Source organism: Corticium candelabrum, chromosome 4, assembly GCF_963422355.1.
Source record: "Corticium candelabrum chromosome 4, ooCorCand1.1, whole genome shotgun sequence".
Classification (NCBI taxonomy): domain Eukaryota; kingdom Metazoa; phylum Porifera; class Homoscleromorpha; order Homosclerophorida; family Plakinidae; genus Corticium; species Corticium candelabrum.
The window spans coordinates 7390528-7413177 of NC_085088.1; the positions used below are offsets into that span (position 1 = coordinate 7390528).

General features: G+C 38.5%; 1 protein-coding gene across 3 annotated transcripts in view; it reads right to left on the reverse strand.

Moving 5' to 3' along the window:
- The window catches only part of LOC134178363 (Fanconi anemia group J protein homolog), a 38379-nt gene that overhangs the window by 8493 nt on the left and 7236 nt on the right, over positions 1–22650 (reverse strand). For 2 of the 3 annotated variants that reach the window (XM_062645233.1, XM_062645235.1), the window contains exons 7-22: positions 20678–20767; positions 13995–14103; positions 11110–11232; positions 7827–7922; positions 7529–7664; positions 7348–7394; positions 7131–7280; positions 6403–6551; positions 4163–4211; positions 4086–4110; positions 3967–4031; positions 1408–1548; positions 1228–1347; positions 1094–1165; positions 959–1031; positions 846–893 (exon numbers count right to left, since the gene is read on the reverse strand). In XM_062645233.1, the coding sequence (XP_062501217.1) occupies positions 846–893; positions 959–1031; positions 1094–1165; positions 1228–1347; positions 1408–1548; positions 3967–4031; positions 4086–4110; positions 4163–4211; positions 6403–6551; positions 7131–7280; positions 7348–7394; positions 7529–7664; positions 7827–7922; positions 11110–11232; positions 13995–14103; positions 20678–20767 (1493 nt within the window). The remainder of the gene's footprint in view (positions 1–845; positions 894–958; positions 1032–1093; positions 1166–1227; positions 1348–1407; positions 1549–3966; positions 4032–4085; positions 4111–4162; positions 4212–6402; positions 6552–7130; positions 7281–7347; positions 7395–7528; positions 7665–7826; positions 7923–11109; positions 11233–13994; positions 14104–20677; positions 20768–22650) is intronic. The other variant, XM_062645234.1, reaches the window with a different exon arrangement.

Below are 22650 nucleotides of genomic sequence, written 5' to 3' on the forward strand. Positions count from 1 at the left end.
CTGTTTTAACAGTTTGTTCAAAATTACTCTGGTATTGCATCTTTGAAAAACTATTGAAAAACAATGTCTCCAAAGGCCTTCAGACTGAAAGAAAGACACACAGACCAAGAGACAAAACATAGACAAACCAACAAAATGACTACAAAATAAATAAATAAACAAGTAAATGTGCCTGATTGAGATATCATGCTTTTCACAGTTTCTATCATACACAAGACAAGATCTAACTGGTTGGTAGAAACAGGTCCTACATCTCTGTTTAGTCAAATTGCCTTCAAATCCAATAAACAATAGCACAGATATCACAATAAGTTACTTGGGCAAACCTTGCAGTGTTTGATAGTAAGTCTGGCTTTAACATCTAAGTTGTACATTGCTTTAGTGTGCTCATAGCCTTAAAGGCTCTAATAATCATGCCAGTGTCTGAAAAGTCTGCACATGATCAAACATTACCTGTTTCCTTCACCTTTAGAAACTCCATGCAATCAATGTGACAAACATCTACAACCTAACTGCAAGCAAATCATTGTTTACATAATTAGAACAAAGTAAATGCTTGAATCTATTGTCATAAACCGAACCAACAAACCAAAATAACAGAATTAATGACCAAGTGTTTAACATATGCAGTCTCATTATGCTGTTTACAATCATTGTAAACACTAAACAAGTCATGTCAATGTTTATACCAAGAGAGACAAATAAAACACAAAACCAGACAATGGACTGAGAAGTCACTACAATGTGAACTCTTAGTATTTCTGTACCAAACAATTTTGCAGACAAAATGATACACCGTGTGTAACAAACTATATGATAATGTTGACTAACAATTGAGAGTCTACCTGCCCTCTGAATGATGTCATAAAACTCTTGCAAAACACCCTCAAAGTCTACACAAATCATTACAAAATGATCATCCAATGCCTAATAGTATAGTTAGCAGATGCCTACAAACCAGTTTTCTCGCTGCCTCTTGGTTCTGTTAAAACGCACTTAAGTTTGACAAGACTTTTCATCAACCCGGTGTTCTGCAAAAGACAATCTACAAATTGACTAAGTCAATAACCATATCACGCAGTTGTTACAACACCTGCCATCGTTTGTAAAACTTGTCAAGATGAGAGTAGGATGGCACAAAGCACAACACACCAAAGGGAATGATCTACATGTATAAACAACACTGTAAGAGCTTTATAATGATGATATCACAAACCATATTCTAACTTTGCACACTTGTAGCACTATCTCTCCAACCTCATCTTGATACTCAAAAGTTTCAGAGGATTTAAAGCGCCCATCCATTTTTGTTCCATTTGGTCCGATACCAAGGGAACCAACCCAAACCTGTTACAAGAAACATATTGTTGTCATATGAAACATATCCAACAGAGTCAATGCCTGGACCTGTTCCTTTCTGATTACGTGGCTGGCTTCCAAACGAATAGGAAAGTTTGTGCCAAGTTCTGATGAGAAAGTACTGAGAGGAGAGAGAGTTCCAGATGAGACAATGACACAGCGAGCTAAACTGCTCACTTGAGTGAAAGCCTGCAGTAAAGAAGTTATGTGTATATAACATGAGAAGTATGACTAGAAACCACAAAAATTGACAATATAACAAACAGATGCACATACACATGCATGGACTCACACACAAAACAGACAAACAGACAGAAAGGCAGACAAAAACAAACGGAAAGGCGCACAAACAGATAAACATATAAACACCCAGGGTTAGTAGTAACGATGAGCAAAAGACAGAAAATACAAACGAAAAGTAAACAAGCAAGACAAAACACAGACAAACATCACATATTAACTTCTATTCTGTAGAATTTATTGAAGTAGAATGCAACTTAATAGGGATAATAATAGCTAGTTACTGGCACGTGGCCCCTACCCAGTGAGCGCTCTCTTAGACCATGCAAGAATATCAGTATTCAGCCCAGTGATCGCATATTTTACATATACCGTAGTTATTGCACACATTCTGTAGTTATTGCCAGCCCCCATAATTATTGCATGCACCCACTGCATGGGACTGATCATAACACTGTATTGAAACGTCAACAATGTTACAAACAAGCAGGACATCGTATGGAAACCGCAACAATATCACAAACAAGCTAACAAGTCAAATGAGAAGGAGAAATATTATCCCAGTCATTCAAGTGCAGCAAACAAAAGTAAGCCATCTCTGACTAAATAATTGAAACTGCCATCAAACCCAGAAAGCTGACTACATGACAGTCTACTCGAACACTCATTGGGTAAGGGCCACATGCCGGTAACTCAGTCAGTTATCACCCTTGTTCCAGAGCAATATCATATTCCTTGCCCTCTCACCGTTTATCACACTTGCTTGCAGCTCGTGCAATAAACGATGGTTGGGACAATAAATGATATTGCTTTGGAATGCGGGTGATAACCTATACGTACGTAATGTACGTTTAAGCGCAACTGATATTTGCAGCAAGCTTGACTAATTACATCTAACAAGCCTTTCTATTAGCTTTTACAGGTTTTCACAGAAGGATCAAGAAATGAAATATTGTACATCATGCCATGTAACTGGTACAAAACACTAAATAGATACAGTAGGACACCACTTATTCAACACTCAGTTATCCGACAGCACGGATTATCCAACGGTGCATTGCTTGTCTGAACTGCGAGGCTGTGCGCAAGCTAGGATATACAATTCCTGTGCGTACAGCACTGTATCCGTGATCCACGTGTCGTCAAATTAAATGTGAAGCTCTAGAAACGGTTCTTCAGTACCTGGAAGAACAACCTGAAGTTTCAGTAAGTACAATGGTCCTACTGAATGGGCTGCTGATGAAAACTACAGCAAGAAGAGCGAAAGCATTGATACAGACTAAGATTAGTGGTTACTTTAAGTCTTGACAGTTCCCATTAGTGTTCTCCCTAGTCAAAGAAGTTGTACTGTATTAGTTGTTACATGTACAATTAGATGTTGAGCTTCTTTAAGTATTCTGCAGTTGTTTTTCAAAATGCGTCGATTATCCGACGTTTTCAGTTATCCGACATCCTTTTGGTCCCATGCCCATCAGATAAGTGGTGTCCTACTGTGCCTACATAAAAGTAGACAGTCACAGTGAGACTAGTGAGCAAGTAGCAAAAAGCCTGATGTCTCATCATAAAACAAATATCAAGATTCCAAAAAAGCCAATGAGACAACTTTGTATCATGCAATTGTTTCTACATATTATTAGAAACAGATATACAGTACATTATATGAGTTGTAAAGTGCCCCTGGCCTATATATGGTATGTGTGTGTTGGCGTCAAGCGGCACGAGTCAGACAGACAGCGAGCAAACTACACGCTGTCGGAATGGTCTCAAATGATGGCATTTACACATACAATCCTGCAATTATTATCTAAATAAGAGATATCGTTACTTTCAGCTGTAATGCACCATCAACCTAAGTAGATGGCAAAAATGATGATCAGAGATGTTATGCAACAGCAGGTCAAGAAACGATTGTACCATTTTTCTTTAGCAGTTTGCACCCCAAACACAAGATCTTTGAATAAGATGCTGAAATACTCCAATTTTGTATTAATTACATTCCAATTACATTGTTTCAATAGTCTCTCAAGTAGGGTTAAAACTAAGACCACGAGACTCAAAACACAGTTTGTGCATGAGGTTTAAAATTTACCACATTTACTACTGTCAATTGCTAACACCATTAACAACATCCATTTTGACAGTGCAGAGTAACAGTTTCTTTACCAACATACTTCATGACAACTAAAGCCAAATCCACTAAGGATCAACTTGCTATACATGCAATGTGAAGCTGCTATTTCAGCTGAAACCCTATCTTGTTGCAATGCTTGCTCACGCCTCTATATAAAGCATTCACGTGTACAACAAAATAAATTAGGGTTTGAACAGGTGTAATTACCATCTGCATATTCTATGTCAGGTACTTACAACAGCTGGATTAAGACACCAAAAATACAAGGAATATTTCCAGGCCTTCTGCATTCGTTTCATGGCTACATCAGATAAACATGAAGTTTATAAAAAAAACTAAAACATACTGTTCTTACATCGTCGTTGTCTCCAAGCATCAACCTACAAGCAAGTTAGACAATGTTGGTATTTAGTAAAACTACAAAAAGTGTACCTTTACGTTTTCCTCTGCATTAAGAGACAGAACTCGACCAACAGCCACCCTGTTTAGTAACAGATTCCAAGTCAATGGAGAACACTCATAAATGACAAGAAAAAATTAATTAATGACAACAGCAGGGGTTAGCTTGGCCTTTTAAAGTGGAGGGAGTTAATTCGGCAAACGCAATGCATTTTTGGGATTGACCAACAGTCCCAATCTATTAACAAATATTAGAAAATACAAAAAGGGCAACATACGTTCATATGCATTCTGAAACCCTACATGTATGCTACTTAAAACCATCCTACGATTTCAACTTGTAAGAACTCTACTCTGAGTCCATCAATAGTATCCTCTTAGTAACCTTTTCTCTCTCAACTGTTACAAAGGTCAGAAAAGTGAGTCTTTCTTCTTCCATAGAATATATAAGTCAACTCTTCTATTCAGTTGACAAGGAGTAGAGGAAGAACATTCAAATTCTGCTGCAAAGGCTAGAATGACCAGACATATACCTTTAAAAGCTGCAAAACTTCTGGATTACTGTTTAAGCAACCTTTTAGCAAACAGTTGCCAAATACATTATGTTGCTGGTATGTCAAACATGTTTGCTGGTTCTGATGAGTAGCTACTATTGCCTTATTTCAGCATAAAAACAATAAGTTGACTGATAAAAGACTCAAATTGGGTTGTTCTTCGTCAAGACATCTGCGGTCTCTTCAGCAGCGAAAAGATCAGCACATGCTCTAGCCTCAAACATCCAGACTTTTGAGAGCGTGCTGCATCCTAGTTAGACTGTCGAATATGTGTATGTACAGTATTACCGGTGGTATATTGGGCACGCTACAAGTTCATTTGCCTAACATGCATGTAAAGAGCAAATATATAATGGCCACTAAAACAATTCTAAAAGTGAAAGGTACGGGGATACAAAGGCTGCAGCTTCTCTACCCCGTACCACAGAAAACCCCGAACACCACAACCACCAAAAGACAAAGAGAATTGCAATCACAAACATAAAACAAGCATATTGTAACTGCAAATCAAGCATATTGTAACTGCAAATCATAAAACTAATAAAACAAACAGATAGCGAAATAAAAATGCAGAAAACAGTAGCTAATAATGAAAGACACAACCCTGCATGGTAATACCACTAAGACTACAAACTAGTACAGCTACCAGTAAGAAATAGAAACTGTATAACCCATATAACTAACTAAAATTAATGTGATATGTGTCAATTTTTAAACAGTAAACAGTGACATCAACATGTTCTCTTAGGAACTAAACTAAACTTTAAATGTACACTAGATTCTGAACCAGTTCTTTGTACAGGCTATAGTAGCAGGCAAAAGTTACAACTATATCTGTGGGCATTTCTTCCTTATACCTGCTGCACATCTACTGGTACTGAGCCTTCTATATAGCAGCAGAGGAGAGTAGCACAATGGCAAGACACGTCACGGTCCGTACAGGTATCTGACTCTCTGTGAGCGAGTTTGGTGGCCAACCGCTTTCTTTCACGTTCTGGAATCTCTTCCTGTTGTGCTTGTGCGACGTGTTCCTTGTTGCCCGAAAGCCTTCTTTCACATTGTTCTGGGGTCTCTTACTGTTGTGCTCGTGCAACGTGCTCCCTGTTGTCTGACAGCCTTCCATCACGTTTTCTGGTGTCTCTTGGTTCCTCGTGGTTTTTTGTCTCTTGACAACAGATGTGCAACGGCCTAGGCCAGTCGTTGTCTTCTGTAACATCTCAATGGAAGAAATACCCACATCAACTTAACACTGAACAAAAATATCTCTTCAGAACCCTATATCTTTCTCTGGACGTAGTTTGATGTTTAAGAGCAGCAAAATAAACTACAGCTTGCTCAGATAACACAGTCTGATGAAACTGCTAGATAGCATTGTAATAAAACAATGGTATGTAAACATGAATGATGAAAGTGGCCACATCTATAAGAGATTGAGCCCACCTAATGCAACTTCAAATTGAGTCTATCAGGGGCATTCTCTCTTCTTCCTGAATGACGAACCCCATAAGGGTAGTTCTACAGCACTATGTTGTTCAATGTTGCATCCCCAAGAGGAGACCCAACTGAAGCTGGAGGACGACATCACCCTGCCTATGTTCTTACCGATGTCAAGTTACGCCTGTACCTCAGATTTTAGCCTCGTTGATGATCCGGCCTAGCCGGCTATCAAGCTTATACATACAAACTGTCAATTTTAGTAGTATAGATGGTATATTGCACCTGTAATCAAGAGCATATTTGCCCTCATGATCAATGAGATATGCTAGTGCTAAAAGAAGACCTTCCAGAACGGTCAGTGTGCTTGTTGTCACAACATTCAGAAGCCTTTGAGCATCCATAGCATTAGAAGCAACTTGAGAAAAGTGATCCTAAACACAACAGGCAACAAATTCACTACACACAAAAAGCAAGGTTAAATCTTGAACTGCAAACGAAGAGCTATAATATGGCAGACATTTAACCATTAGACTCAGAACCCACCAGGCAACAAAAACTTTGCAATGAAGACAAAATCAGTAAAGGTTGACTTTCAAATTCATACAAGCGTAAGAGACAGATAATATGGACAAGATTCTAATACAAAATTTACCACTAGACGAAATTTAAGGGATAACAAATGTTCCTAACAGATACAAAAAGGGAGTATGCAATTCTGATTTGTTGGAAACAGTGTCGCAACTTCATAAAGTGCAAACTCTCCATGGAATTGCCAACAAAAAGTGATAAAACAGTCGATACTACATGCTAGTGAGCATTTTGTTTTGCATTTACTAATCAACTCTGTAAACAAGCTTCATTTGAAGTCCTAGGCAAAGGCTCTCCTCAAGAAATTGTTCTAACATTGTTACTTAGTGTTCAAAAATTACCATGATTCACTGTCATGTAAGCCAGTCACAAAAGATATAAGTATGCTGCAACCCACACCTATTTATTACAATATAACATACTTTCATTGTATGAAGATTAGCCGCAATGATTCCTTTCTCAGCAAGAAACATGACAAACTCTGGACCAGTCACCACTTTATACTGTGTCTCAAAGTCATGCTCTGCAACTTGTGACTTGTTAGTGTCAATCCATTCAAGAAGAACAGCACACTGCAAAGACACAAACACAATTAAGTTTCATAATAGAAATGCTATGAATAGTAGAAAAGTTCCTAACCATGTGGTTCATCATTTGGTGGCTCTTGGGGAGTATGTCGACTTCCGCTGAAACATTGGAAAGCCATAGATTACAGAACAACAACGCATTAAACTAACTATTGCTCAAGCCCATGACAAAAACAGATAATTTCGATGTACTTAAGAATGAAACAAGATCAACACAAATCATAATTACTCACCCATCTTACTCATCTCATCAGAAGCTACCTGTAACTCTTCTATAGAAACACTAAAACTAGCTGCATCACGAGAAAAATCTTCAATATTGTGAGCTTCATCTAGTACAACAATCTGCCCTTCCAGATCAATTCCCATCTAGTAAATGCACAATATACAAAAACTACAAGTTGTTGAGCTGTTGCTGTGATGTGTGTGTGTGTGTGTGTGTGTGTGTGTGTGTGTGTGTGTGTGTGTGTGTATGTGTGTGTGTGTGTGTGTGTGTGTGTGTGTGTGTGTGTGTGTGTGTGTGTGTGTGACCTGGTGTCTAATCTTGGGGTCAATAAGATAATTGTATGGACAGAAAATGATGTCAGCTCCAGTCAACAAGTTACGAGAAACAAAATATGGACACATCTACAAAACAAAATAAAAGATAACCAGTTTCAAGATCTAGCACAAGCAATATTTAATTTTGACACATGCTGTATCAATACAATTACAACAAAAATAATAGCAACAAAGTACAAACTCCCATTAATTAGAATGACAAGAAACAAGATGCCAGGTGATCTATTTTCAAGAAACAGAAACAAGGAAAATTCCATCAAATATTGAGATAAACATTGGCTAAAAGCTATGCACAAGATCAATGGATAGCAGTAATGGATAAATAATTGACAAAGTTATCAAAGACTTAAATAGAAAGGTATAAAATTAAGAAATAATAGTCAACAGCTAAATTGTTATATGATTAATATTGTACTTCATGATATTCATAATCAGTGACAACTACATGTATCTTAGGCCACCAGACTCATTTGACTAACCAAAACACTGTCTAACATATCCATTCTGTATTAAGGCATAATTTACATTTTCTTGTTTTTCTTATTATCAGTCACTGCTGCACAAATTGTAAATAAATAGCAATCGTCGCATTTGATAAGCCCTGTCTGTGAACCTTGAACAGTAAATGTTGTGTTTGAAGGTGGCCTTTTGACAGCACCGTTTTGATGATATCTACTATTTTGTTGGTATAGGATTGCCTCAAACGATGGAAGCATCATCAAATAAAGGAGAGAAATCTGCAGCTATACTGCATGAACCTAGATGCTGAATTTGAAGTCTCAGTGACAACCAACTGTTACTATAATTCGGTGACAGTGCCAAATGTATCACAGCAATCATCGTTGCAGAAACACTGCACCATTGCAAAAAAGACTTGTCCAGATACCTCGCACATCTCGGATGCACAAGTCCCTTGTGAAAACAGTCACTTTCTAAAATTAATTAATGAAAGGCTCTGCCTCTGGTTACAGTAGTGAGTTTTGTTGACAACACTACAACCGACCAAACGAACAACCTAATCATTAGACATATGTGGGTGAGTCGATAGACATATGTGGGCAGTGCAATTGTCACGAGAGCAGATGTTGGCAATTATCCTAGGTATTAAGTTGTTTCAAAACAAACACAGGTGCTTCATTGTTTCGCAGACTCAACCCAAAGTTAGTGGCATGTCATAGTCCATTTCTTCTTTGATAGATACAGCGCTGATTACAAATACATGACCGGATCTAGTAGGTGGTGTCTCCCTTTACAGGAAATAGAGCGATTTCTACTGAATACAGCCAAACAGTGCTTGAATAGCATCGGACCAGTGCAAAACTTAGTGAAAATATAGTTCTGATACGTTGTTTCTGGTCATGCAATATATAGTACAGCAGCTGCATGTTCAATAACCTCCAAGCTAGCAGCCGAGCGTCAGCACTTTACAGCTACTTCATTTAGTTTATGAACTCGTTTAAAGGGGAACTCTCACCAAAATCAACTATCTCTCAGATGAAAGCTGTCACTTCATGACACAACCCTTTGCAACCGTTTACTGCAGAAGCTTTTTACCGTGACGAAGAAATAAAGCATTGAAATTACCTGAGTGGGCGTGTTTAGTACCCGTATGTGGCATGAGCGTAAATCTGATTGTTGGTTAGCAAGGAAGACCGATACCTATGCACATTTCAAGGTACAGATTGTAACACGTATGGTGTCAAGTTGTGATTTATTGACTAAAGCAAACTGGAACCCCAAAGTTACCACGCAAGTATCGACTGTGTCAATACAACAGTGGAGCCTCAGAAGGAGACCCTGTTAGACTAGTTCATAGATCATGTCTCGCTGAAATTTGGGTGCGTTAAAAGCACTTGGTATGGTTAAACCTAAAGTAGTCACTTCGAGAGAAAAGTCAGACTTTGTGTACATACGGGGAATCGTCTGAACAACTCGTTGCCGATTCTCTGCTTCTGTGGCTGTCTGAACCGTAGGGTTCCTGCAGGAAGATACCAGGCCTTGTATCTTTCTTTCAACAAGTTTTAGTATTTGGTGAGAGTTCTCCTTTAAGCTAAACTATAGTTTACCGTGGAGGTAGTGAAAACACGGCATTAGACCTTTCAATAGACACTCAGTCGAGTAACCCAAAGATATTTTTGGTGCAGCCAGTAAATGAGTAGTCAAATTTGTTGCAATAAATATACACCATGACCAGCCTTGAAATCGATTGTAAGGAAACTTTACAAGACCAAAGAAATTTTGTACTAGGCTGCCTAATAAATGTCTTGTACACACGTTAAACAGTGGATCGTCATGTGTATATACCACATCTTCCATGGTACAACTATGACACCGAGATAACATAGGGCTTGTGTAGTCGAAGCTTTTGCTGCCTATCATCAATATCAGGGGTGTGTCTAAAGCAGGTACTGTGCAAAAGCACCACAGTTATCCTAGCCTCATCCCCAGACTCACATGAGCTTGGAAGTGTCCGATTTCCGTAAGAGGTTGAAGTGTCAGATGGGAACCAAACACTGCCAGCTCACGTACGTCTGTGGACAAGACTAAAGCCTGGTTCACAATACGATGCTGAAGCCGACGTTGACGCTGGAATAGAAATGAATCCTATGCCAGCGACAGCATCAACATCAAAGGATGCCGCCTGCATCAAGGCGGTGTTTTTAATGTTGACGCTCAACTGAGCGTCAGCGTCAATATTTGTGAACCGGGCTTAAGTTATTCCTATCTTGACTCATTCTGTTTATGTATACCATCCCTATATCCCCATTTCAAATTCAAAGAATTTTTTATCTACTTGTAATATTGCGAATTAGTACAGACAGTAAACCTTGTATATATAACATGATCAACATTCATCATGATGACAAACAAGTCATTATGGTTAGTCTGTTGCCTATCAAATTGTGTAAATTTCTATTACCTTTGTACGTGTACATATTTTGGGTGCGTTATACATTACATTAGACAGTTGCAGCTGTGGCATTTACTGTTTTATACTTATAGAAACTATAAAACAGTGGAGTACACCAGCATATCAAATTCAAGTCCTCAATTCACAGTACAAGAATAGGTTTTCTTCAAGATTATACAATGTAATACACAATAAGATATCAAAGCTGTTATGATGTAATGCAGAAAGAAAGGTAATGCAACCACAACAGACGTTTAAATTAATGAAGTCAAAATTGACTGTCCAACCAGGTTGGAATAGTGAGATATAATAATTTTGTATGAAATGTACTGTCCAACTCACCATAGTCTCTTTTCCAAAGCTTACTAACTCCTCCAAGTCCCAAGCTGTCTCAAAGCCATAACCTCGAAGGTCTTCATAATTTCTCACTTTAGTGCCTCGAAAAAACTGACAACCACCTCCATCCTAACAACAAATTATATTGCAAGAATTATTTCTTCTACAAATTTATTAGACAACTTCATTCTTTGTCTCAGACTGTATACATGTATGTTATAAGAAACATAAAAGTCAGCCTAGCCATCCACTTATCAAGCTTGGAAGTTTATGTGCTCACAATATACGTATGCTTATTATAGTTGACTTAGAAGTCGTTCAAAAATATCGGCAATTTCACAAGCATTACAAAGCGTACGATAAGGGGAGGAGGTTATGGCCTTTGTACACTTTATAAAATGTTGGTCGGTAGCAAATGCCTCATAATAATTTCTCTGTTTTCCATGCCAGAATTACATCATGCATAGTTCCCACGGCAGCCTATTCCGATTTTGTTCTAGAACAACAATATCAGTCGTCCATAGAAAGCCCAGTTGTCTCTACCATGACTTTCTTGATGTTTTTGTCTTTGTCCACTTGAAAAAAAAACGGAATCCTCGAGCTGACATCATTCAAGCAGGTCAACTAGAATGGAAGAAGAACTGTATCATGCAGAAGTGCTGAAAACCACACGTCAACTCTCTAATAGATGGAACCATGGTCATTGAATTGTGCATCATCGTGCATCAACAATATTGCCTACGCTTTGGGGAGGGAGAGGGGGCTTCAGAAAAGTGTGTACTTGGTATGTTCACAAAGTTGTCGAGAATTTTCAACGGCCCTTTATCAATTAAAATGTTAAAGCATTATACATGTATCTGCACTACACTGACAAAAGTTGAATCACATTTCAATTTTTGTGTGTATCCTAGCAACCTAGTTGATGCTGATGTAACTTGAGGTAAAGACCAAAGCATTCTTAGTCCTGCAGTGGCAACTATGGCAACAGTAATCAATTAAAGAATAATTGTGTCCTTGCTGTAGAGTTGCCTATATGTGTAGAAAGCAAAAAGCAGCAGCCTAAACATCATGCTTCCTAGATGAAAGATGGCGACGTCTTTGTCACTACCATATTCATACCAAATTGTGATGTCTGATGTGTGGAAATATCCTATATTTCCAAGTTTGGAAGAGGAAACAAGCATATGAAGCAAACAATCTCAAATATACAAAACAATTCTATCTGCAATTCTGTTGTTGTTATGTTTCGAATCTCATCCAAAATCACTATCTATTACTGCCTAAATGATGTAGTCACCAATGTTGGGTTTCTGTTGCTTCACAAATGCATTTGACACAATTTGGCATTTTCTGGTGTTACAAGTGCACTCTCGTCAATTGATATTTCTAAAATATATCAAAATCTAATAATGAGCCTACTATTTTACACCCTCATTTAGTTTCTGATTACTAAAAGTGATAAACCTGTCCTAAACTTAATTTGTGAACAGTCTTTTTGTATGTACTTCATAGTCTCTGCAAACCTGTTCTATTCAAATTGTATATGGACTTGGCAGCTTCCTGACAGAAACATTATGTAAATAAAATGTATTTGCATTCTATAGCAAATGGTATTTCCACAACCAAAAGTCCCAAGCAAATTGTCTATAGTAGCAAAACTCAATATGAATGCAAGCAGTTGGTACAGCAATTTCATTTTATACTTAAGATCTACTTGTGACAATGCATATCAAACATATTGTTTTGCATACACTAGTCTTTCCAAGATCACATAATTTTCTCTATAACTAGTAAATAACTTCCCTGCTATAATTGTCAGCTTTGTTCCAAAACTATGGTATAAGGTGGGGAATCAAACACATTAAGATGCTAACTGCATTTGATCAACTGAGGTCTGTACAAGCACAAAGTGCAACTCATTTCACATCACTAGGCCTGATGTTTGCATGCATAGTCATTAGTCATTAGTCATCTTGCAGCAAAGTCTGGCAGATGGTCTTTGTAGTCTTCCAAATGTTGTGACCTTTGCCTCATGAAGCAATGTTTGCACGAGCTAACACTGGCTGTAAAACATTCTATGCTATGTAGATCTCTTTTGTAACTGGCCTTGCCTTGTCTATAAGTGCAGCATTGGCTTTAGTTAATCCACAGTGACAACATTCATTCATAAGCTTGAAGACACTTTTACCAAGCTGTAGAAATTGGTCTTATTTCATTGTGCAGTTTCATAACTTGTCTTCCTCATGAACTTGCATCATACGTTTCAGTTCAATGTACTCAGAGTCTTAATTACAGATATGTTTCTCTAAACATCAAATTATTTGGAATTCCTAACACTACAATGTTGACCATCCCACTCATTCTATGGTGGTGCACTACTTCTGCTCGATCAAAAGCGCATAATCCAAAAACATGTGTTTCACAAACAATGTTAAACCTGATGATTTTGCAATGCAAATACTATACTATGTCTGCCTATTTAGCCTCATGTCGACAACAATTAAAATACTAGGTGCATAGAAGAAGTGCACATAGAAATTAAGCCATCAATACAAGCATCACACAGAAAAAAGACAGCTATGAAGGAGTGTGTACCTAAACAGTAAGTGTACGATCTTAAAATATCCTTACAGTACATAAATTGGTATAACCTTTAGCAGCAAATATTTGATGCAATAGATGTGCTTGTGTACAGGTCTTTGCTATGGTATAGGGACTACAAAAGGCAGTTGATCCATGCAAGTGTCATATGGTGAATGCTGTAGATTCCGTTGAGGTGTGTCTGACATAATGTAAGTAACTACGTTATTAGTAACAACAATCCGTGCATGCGCAAATAGCAATTCTCTTTTGGAATATTAATCACATACTAAGTAATTTATATACAATACCTTAGGTTGTCCAAGTGCTAATAATTTCTGACATTCTTCATTCTTGTGTTTGCTTCTTGATACACCAGGATGAATACAGTTCTGTTCACGACTGCCAAGAACACACATCCTGCAACAGAATACCCAACCATATTCTTAAAGCATCATATTTCCACAGATCAAAGTAGAGCCAACCAAAAAGCAACACTAGACTATCAACCAATGCTGCACAAAACAGACAAAGGAAAACATAGTTTGAAACTGTACATCTTATGTAAATATGTGTTCGGTGTTAGCAATTTTTTTAAAGTTCTCAAGTTCAAAGGTTAGATGTCATTCTCGTTAAAACACCAGTTCCCAGTTTACCGCACCCTCTATGTAGGGATACAAAGAATCTAAAATGGCAGCCAATACAAAGTATCCAAACGCATCCCAGCCAGACCTCTTAGAACTCAGCAGAGAGATCTCAAAGCCAACTAACGCTCAACTTCACACGTTCCTAAAAGTAGCCAAACTAAAAGCACTGACACTACGCACTTCATCGGCAAGTAAGAAACCCCATTTATTTTTCACATTTCACATTTCACTTTTGTCAGCCAGGCTAGCGCCTCACTCAAAGCAGCTACAAGAACAAGAGTAATACCAAACAACTCGCTCTTCTCCGAGGAACTGCACTGACCCAACAGCTAGAACTGTGCAAAGTCCATCTGTATCAGTCAACTGCTGCAGTGCAATTCTTGGTAGTACTTCCACAACACCATGTTGTTCTGGTCATGTGTACACATGTGACTACTGTTTGAGAGCCTAGCTGCCACTTCTACATTTTTCTTACAGTTGCGTGTAGTTGAGCACGTACGTACAATTAGATGTTCAACGGCGTGCTGACTGACTCTCTGTGCAAATAAGAGCTGACTCTTGGTGCATGATGAGTGTATTTATGACGAGGGAGTTGTTTATTGATGCAATCAATGTTATTACAAATATCCGTTAGCTGCTGCATACATCAGTCAAAGTATCAAATCCCGAGTTGCACAATTCCTTCATTTCCTTCCTTTCATTTCCTTCTTCAACTATGCACATTTTTACATACATGTACTCACAGTAGCACACAGATTGGAGCAAGACAAAAACCACCTCATCTACATAACTAAAAGATGAATGAAACAAGTATAAAAACATTTTGAGAAAATGATGGATATGAGTACTTATGCATGCTCATCTCCTACATCACAATCTTATTACTTAAATTTTCTCAAAATGTTTTTATACTTGTACATATCAACTGCAATGACTTCAACAAAAGTAAGGCTCACACACTTCTGGAACCCTACTTAGCACAATCAAGTACAAAGTTCTTTGCTGCTACATATGTATTAATTAGTTTAAAAAATGAACCCAAGCAACAATTCAGTTTTATGGCACAAAACTATTCCATGCAACATCTGCAATATTTTTCAACATCACAGCATCTATTTCAACTGCCGATGACAACAACAACCTACCTATAAATGTAATATTATTAATCATGTCACGATGTGACACATCTTTTAACATATATCAATCAGTTAGATATTATATGAGTTACTAGTATCACTGGCAATAAACAAGTCCCAGTGAGTCAACAAGATTGAAAACTGTTTCTTCTGGGTCTAGTGCTTCTTCGTTAGGCTTCCTCTTCGGTTCTGCTCTTCTGCCGTTCACTTGCCAATGACAAGCATCTTTCCACCACAGTTGCACTGCATGAGTACAGTCCCATGTTGAAATAGAAGTGCCTTTCTATTCCCATCAGGTCATCAAGGCCTTGCTCACTTAAGTTGCATCTACGGTTAGTCTTTATCAATTTCAGCTGGGAGAATATACGTTCAACTCGCCCATTAAATGGGCAAGCAAAACAGTAGCTGAACTAGTAACAGAATACTACTCCACCGTTTGCTGTCCACTGAATTGAACAGTTTAACCAAACAGTGGCATAATCAAGGCAAAGATTGATATACCCTTTTCCATACTGCAGCATGTCACGCCACTCTTCCAGCAATTGGTTGGTGTCGACATTGGCACGTTGGAGGGGTACCTGGAATCAACTGGCTAAAATAAATTCAATATGATCATCAGCAAAATCAGTGGCATCAATCTTCTCCCACCCTTGGGTAACCAGAATGGTAATGCAGCTGTTTAGCAAATTCGCATGCTGTGATTTGATTCGACTCTTCAGACAAGTCACAACACTCTTGGTTATAGCCTGCTGATTATTCCTAAGGTACTGCAAACCATTTTCATAATTGACCAGCTCAACAGCCTGGTAAGATGATGCATGTCCACTGTGGGTAATCCTGCTAATGACCTTCTTGACAGTGGGAAGTTCCTCAAGTGGAATACTCTCAAGTGTTTCAATTGCTCTTACTGTCCTTACAACAGATTTGAAAGCACTAATAATACAGACTTCATCACTCTGCAGAACCTTGCAGAGAGTACTACCTAGCTTCAGAATGTCATGAAAGAGGGCACAGGCCATTATCATTTTGCCTTCTCTCCACTTCCGAATGTAGCCAGTCAGTTTTGCTTTATCTGCACATTTTGTTGCCGAATCAGTAATCAGAGTCTGCAGATGTGACAAATATGCCCCAAATCTGTCTATGATACAAGACAAAGCACCTACCTTGTGAGTAATAAACCTTGTCCCGCTAGCACATAGTGGTCTGTTGCCTCTGGAGGAAGGCATTTCAAAAGGTTGCAAGTACTACTTCAGGGCTTGAACAACATGATCCAATTCTCTGCACTTTTTACCAGATTTTTCATATAAATAATATATTCGAAGAAGGATCTCATCAACTTCAGAGAAAAACGTACCTTCAAGAGCATCTTTAGTGCTAGCTCAAGTCGGTGAGCTATGCACCAAAATGCAAAAATCCAAGGAACATGCTCCTTTGTTTCCCTTTCAATTCATTCTTACCCATATTGACATTAGCTCCATCACATCCAATACCAATTAGTTTGCTCCGCCAATCTTGCACTCAAATATGCTCCACTGCACAAGTCAAGCAGACAAATAGTCCAGTGGCATAGATAGATTTGGGTTGTAGAACAGCAATGAATTTCAATCAAATATGTAATTAGCTATCAAGACTATGAGGATCACAATAGAGAGCTACAAACTGTTCTTGCTCAATAGTAGTTATATCACTGCTGCCGTCTGTTTGGACACTAAAGAATTTAGCCTGCTGTAATTCATCACTACGCTGTCCTCTCAATGATAGCTAAATATAATGGACAAAAGCAGCACAGGCAAACTCGTTCTTATATCCAGTACCCAAGTCTACCCCATGCTACACTTCTTCTTAATTTCTCTTCTGTTCCTTTGTCTAGTGTTGTGACTGCCTTTGCAATGGCTGAGTAAGTAACGAGGATTGCTACTTCGGCTCTGTCAAAGCAATGACTTAGCATGTGTATGGATATCAGAAACTGCTTGTTCTCGAAATGAAGACGCACGCAGATTCTTAGAACCAACATTGAAGCCTGGATGAAAGTTTCGGCATCCATAAACTCTTTCTTCAAACTGCGTACAGATTGAACCCTTTAATGCAGACCAGCTGAGGGTTATCTGCAGACTTATCATCTTCAACTACATGCATGTAGCTAGATTTCTGTCATTTTCCAAAATCCACTTTTCTGCTGTCTTAACAGTAACAGAACGCTGATTTTTAGAGCAAATTGATGAATTGATCACAAAATCTGATAAAGTAGAATATTTATAAAACCCATTGCAGGGTCAGATACCACAATATCAGATTTAGAAACAATATTACATGTACCAATACATGACCTGCTGTTTCCCTGAGGTGGCAAGAATGCTGACATCTGAGTCTGTAACTTTGACGGTTTCGATGGATGGGTATGGGTAACTACAGCACTCTTCTTCTTTTGTTGTAAAGCTCTGAATTGTGGCAGTAGACAATTCGACACACTTCTTCCTTTTGTGGCAGCACATGCAACAGATGCCGTTAATCCATCACTATATGTAGCTGAATTAGGTACACAAGGAACAAAATGGTTTGGACTACGAAATTCGGAGTCTAGTCTACTTCTGGTGCAAGACCAAAGAATTAGGACTGGTCCTCCTTCACTTGGCCTTTCCCTATGTGGTTGCAGGTATTCTTGAGAGACTAGTTTAAACTGTGTCGGATTCACTGAATAAACATCTCTGCTTAGCACACTGGCCAGGGCTGCTATTTCAAACATTCCAAAAATGCCATTTCACCGACTTTTGACACACACTGAATTGCTTTGAGGCATGTGTCATGTGTTGGCAGGTTGGCAGCTATGCCGTCTGAAGAGGTGCTGAAAGCAGCGTTGCAAAGTGTCTGAAGGAAGAGAGTTCAAACACAATGACTTGTTCGTGAGTAGTTGCGTCTTCGCTTGTGCTATAAATAAGTCGACGTAATGCTCTGGATTGTCTTGCAACTCCTTCATGACAAATGTGCGTATGTGACTATGGTTTTCTTCGTCGTCTGTGGCCATGACCCTAGCAGAGCAATAGAAACAGTTGCCGTCACCATGGACAGACAAGGGAGCGAAACCACAAGGCACATCGGTAGGGTACAGTTCCATCCCAACGTCATACAAAAAAGTAGCCGGAAAGGTCCAGCTGTGGAAAACTGAAAGCACCCCTCTCAATTAAGTAACAAACACCATAGAAACTGACAATGACATGCTAAATTGTTTAGTTTAGTTGTTAACTGAAGCAATTATTGCAGACAAAACTGCACTGCTGTAATGGGACATGCTATTGCAAAAACATGGGCATCAAGCTTGTCCGGACATTGTCCGATGTCCAGCCGTTATCCTGGACACTGCATCTTGTAAGTCCATGAACGAAAACATCACTTCTAAATGACTGATTCTCCAACAAGTTAATAAGCAAGCTTCGTGTCAGCTAATGCCAACTGAGTGGCCTAGTCAATTTCAAAAGTTGCCAAAAAAGTGATACCAACAACATTATTAAATAATATAGCAATAGCACCAACAATTATAAATACAGAGGCAGCTCTAGAGTTTGCAAAAGGGTGTTCCGTTGATGAAGGTAATGAACAGTCTATGAAATAAAAGTGAAAGACTGACTATTATAAATCAGTATGCCACAAACACTAATATTATATTTGAACACATATGAGCCTATCAATTTCACATCGTGACCACAAGTGTGTTCTCCAATGTCTTGTGTCTGTCTCAGTCATCCCTAAACAATGGACAAGCATGCGACAAGAGTGCAGCTCAACAAAATATAAGAGACAATCTTGTGAAAATCTACAAAAGCTGAAATATGAATGTCCATAGATGCCAGTACAGATAGATGATCAGAACCAATTGAAAACCTCAGATAGTTTTTGAGTCGTTTCAGCACCCGTTGCTTCTTTCATTCTCAGCAGAACAGAGTGCAGGCAATTCTCAAGCAAGTCTAGATGTTAGGAAAACCCTCCCTGCAAGTCCTTAAGCACACCTTCAAGAGAGAAGTAGGCTTACCCTCCTGTATTGCCCACTTCCTCTTCCATTTCTGATAATCATTGTCCAGTGCGCTATGACTTAGAACATCTACAGAGTAAGTCTCATCAATCGTTTCGATCACTGTGAGTCACCATTTCAAATGCCAAAGCACGGCCAGTTTTATACCTTTCTTTGCATCTCATTGATGCAAACCTTCAATTCACTAACAAGGGAATCAAAATAAGGAACAACTCACAGAATGGCGACAATATATACTCCTTTGGTGATCAAGCAGAGAATGATCACGGTGCTACTTGCGTAATGCAGTTTGTGAAACTTTGGTCTCAGTACTCTCGGTGTCAGCAAGACCTACACTTTGTTGATACCAGGTATCCACGATCTCCAATAATCTGTCACGTACTTCTTCAAGATCATCAATGGTGGACCTTACTAAGCCGCACGCCTTCATGATTTCATTGCTTGGGTGTACACCTTAATATTCAGCGATTTATGGATGGAAGCCAAGTCATTCAATTTTGAAGCACACACAAGGACGACCAAAACTCAAAAGAGGTATAAATTAACAATCGGCTCTAGAAGTCTCTGTCCCAGCTCCATTCACCACACTTGTTGGCATGATTGTGCATTATGACATCAAAAGGCTTTCCTGTTGATGGGTATAACTTACTGAACACTTCATAAGCATCATAGATCCAACAAGTTTTGAAATGGGTCTTGCAGCTTCTGGTGCGAGTCTTCCTGGTTCACTTCAGTGACCTCCACCAAGAGTTACTGCTGTTTTGGTGAATAGTTGAAAAGTATGGTAGTCTCTGTGATACTATGACCATGTTTCAGATGACTGGTAGACTGTTGTTTAGATCATGCTTATTGTACTTGCTCCTTTTAGAGCCACTACTCTTCCCAGTTTCTGGCTAGAGATCTTTTCTACTTGTCTGCTTTCCAGAATGGCAATTATTGACACAATGTCTGCCAATCCTGGTTCCGTAGAACCCCAAACTCCTTCTAAATCTGCCACTGAAAGAGCTATATCCCATAGTAACTAAGCTAACTCTTACAGCTGTGATGTTTAATATTTAGTAAATGTAAAAATATTTGTTGTAATGTACATCCAGCAAAATAGACTCAACTTTGTGACTCACCAGACACAAAAGCATATGATGTAATCTAGTGGTAAACATAAAAACAATCTATGCATAAAACCTTACTTTGCATCATGGTAAGATGTCTTCTTTAGCTCTCGTACAATCTGTGCTATTTGTCTGTGAGTTCGTGTGCCAAAGTAAACCTTTGGAAGGCTAAAGATTCAAAACAAAATTGGAATACAAATTGATACGACCAACTATAGCAAATGTTTCTCAACAAACAATGCAATACCTGGTACATTAACAATTGAGCAGAATTGCACTACCGGTATGTCATCTGTTTGTTATTTAATTAATTTAAGTAGAGTTATTAATATTCTTGCACATTTTAAAAACACAGTACAGAAGGTAGTGTGAAAATGTAGTTAAATCAACAACAGTTGCCATAAAATAAGCTGCACAGTCACAAATGAAAACAAATGTCCGGTAACTGTGTGTCGTACTAAGAGTTCCCAATGAACAGATACTGGCATGTTTTCTGTAAACACAAATGTAGACAGAGATGAAGTTAAAAAGTTGGGAACTCCTTTGGAGCAAAGATCATGCATGCAACATTATGTCCTATATCGCAAATCAAATACACCACATTTCCTTGATTACAAAGTTACTTCTTCAATTCTTGCCAATTTCTGTATCTAGTCAAGAATAGCTTCTATTCAAAAGCAGTTTCATTGAAGGAGTCTCAAGCCCACTAAGAACATTGCCATGCTAAAAACACTATCATGCATGCTAATGTGTACTCTCTTTACAAACAAGCTGCTCTAATGCCTTTTCAAGAAAAACATACCATAAGCAGCAGTTGCCCACTTTAGACTATTATTGCCCTTTGTCCACAACTATTTACTGTCATAATTGTAAAGCCTCATTAACAAGTTGGTTGGTATATAAAATACAAGCATTAGTAGCCACACTGCTGCCACTAATTCTGCCCAAAGTATGCCACTTCAGATGCTATTTCAGCAGACAATCCACAAAAAGGTAGAGCTCACTAACTGTTTTCTTCTACTATCACACCCTGCAGTGATAAATTAAGGTAAGTGTGTACAATGAGATAGATTCTCATTACAATGTCTAAATAGTAGGGTAGCACCATGGTCTAAATATGTATGCAGTGCAAACATTGTAAAAGCATAGTTTGTAAAAGCATAGTTAAAAGTCGTTTCTTCACATCTAAGTCTAAAATGTGCATGCTAAGTGCATACCATATTCCACAAAATAGTGCCCCATGCTCAAATAATGCTCCAAGGTGAGCTATAACAAAATAATAATGCCACGTGCTCAATTAGAGCTCCACTGGGATAGTATTCAAACCCAGTTATGTTCATGCATGCCTATCAATGCGCATGTTTGAGATGAAATGAACACCCAGATAGAACCACTGATTGACAATGGAGAATTAATGTATGCAACAGACCAAGAATGTGACTCACATGAAAGTGAAAGTAACCAGGATACATACCAGCAAGATTGTAAGATTAAATTAGGCAGTTTGTTTGTGTTGTTTAAGTAGTGTGATGGCATGCAAACGAACAATGCAAGTCTCTGTGCTTGCAAAATAATAATGCCCCATGCTCGAATTGCGCCCCATGGTCAAATAATGCCCTGTATGTTTCAGAACTATAAAAATAGTGCCCCATGAGACACTATTCGCAGAAATACGGTAGCTGTGATCAGTTCAAGTAAACTTGACAATAAAACTGTTGTATGCAGTTGCATCCGAGAGCTTAAAACAAACTCCATGTGTTTATGTGCTTTGGTCTGGCAATCCAAGCTGTAACAGACACTAGTAATCAATAGTCGCTATTTGTGACAAAATTCTGTCATCCTCTGTGGAGCCCTGTCATTAAAGTATGTGACTTGGCAAGTCACTTGATTTCTACAAAAGTTCTCACCTTGGCTTTAATGAAGTAAACGTCTATCACCATGTTTTTTCATTTCCAATAGTTCATCACCTCTGCCAAAGTCACTTCCTCTTCATGATAATGTCCGACAGTAACTGTAAGTAATGTGTTCTACTGAGTGTATCAAGATGTGTG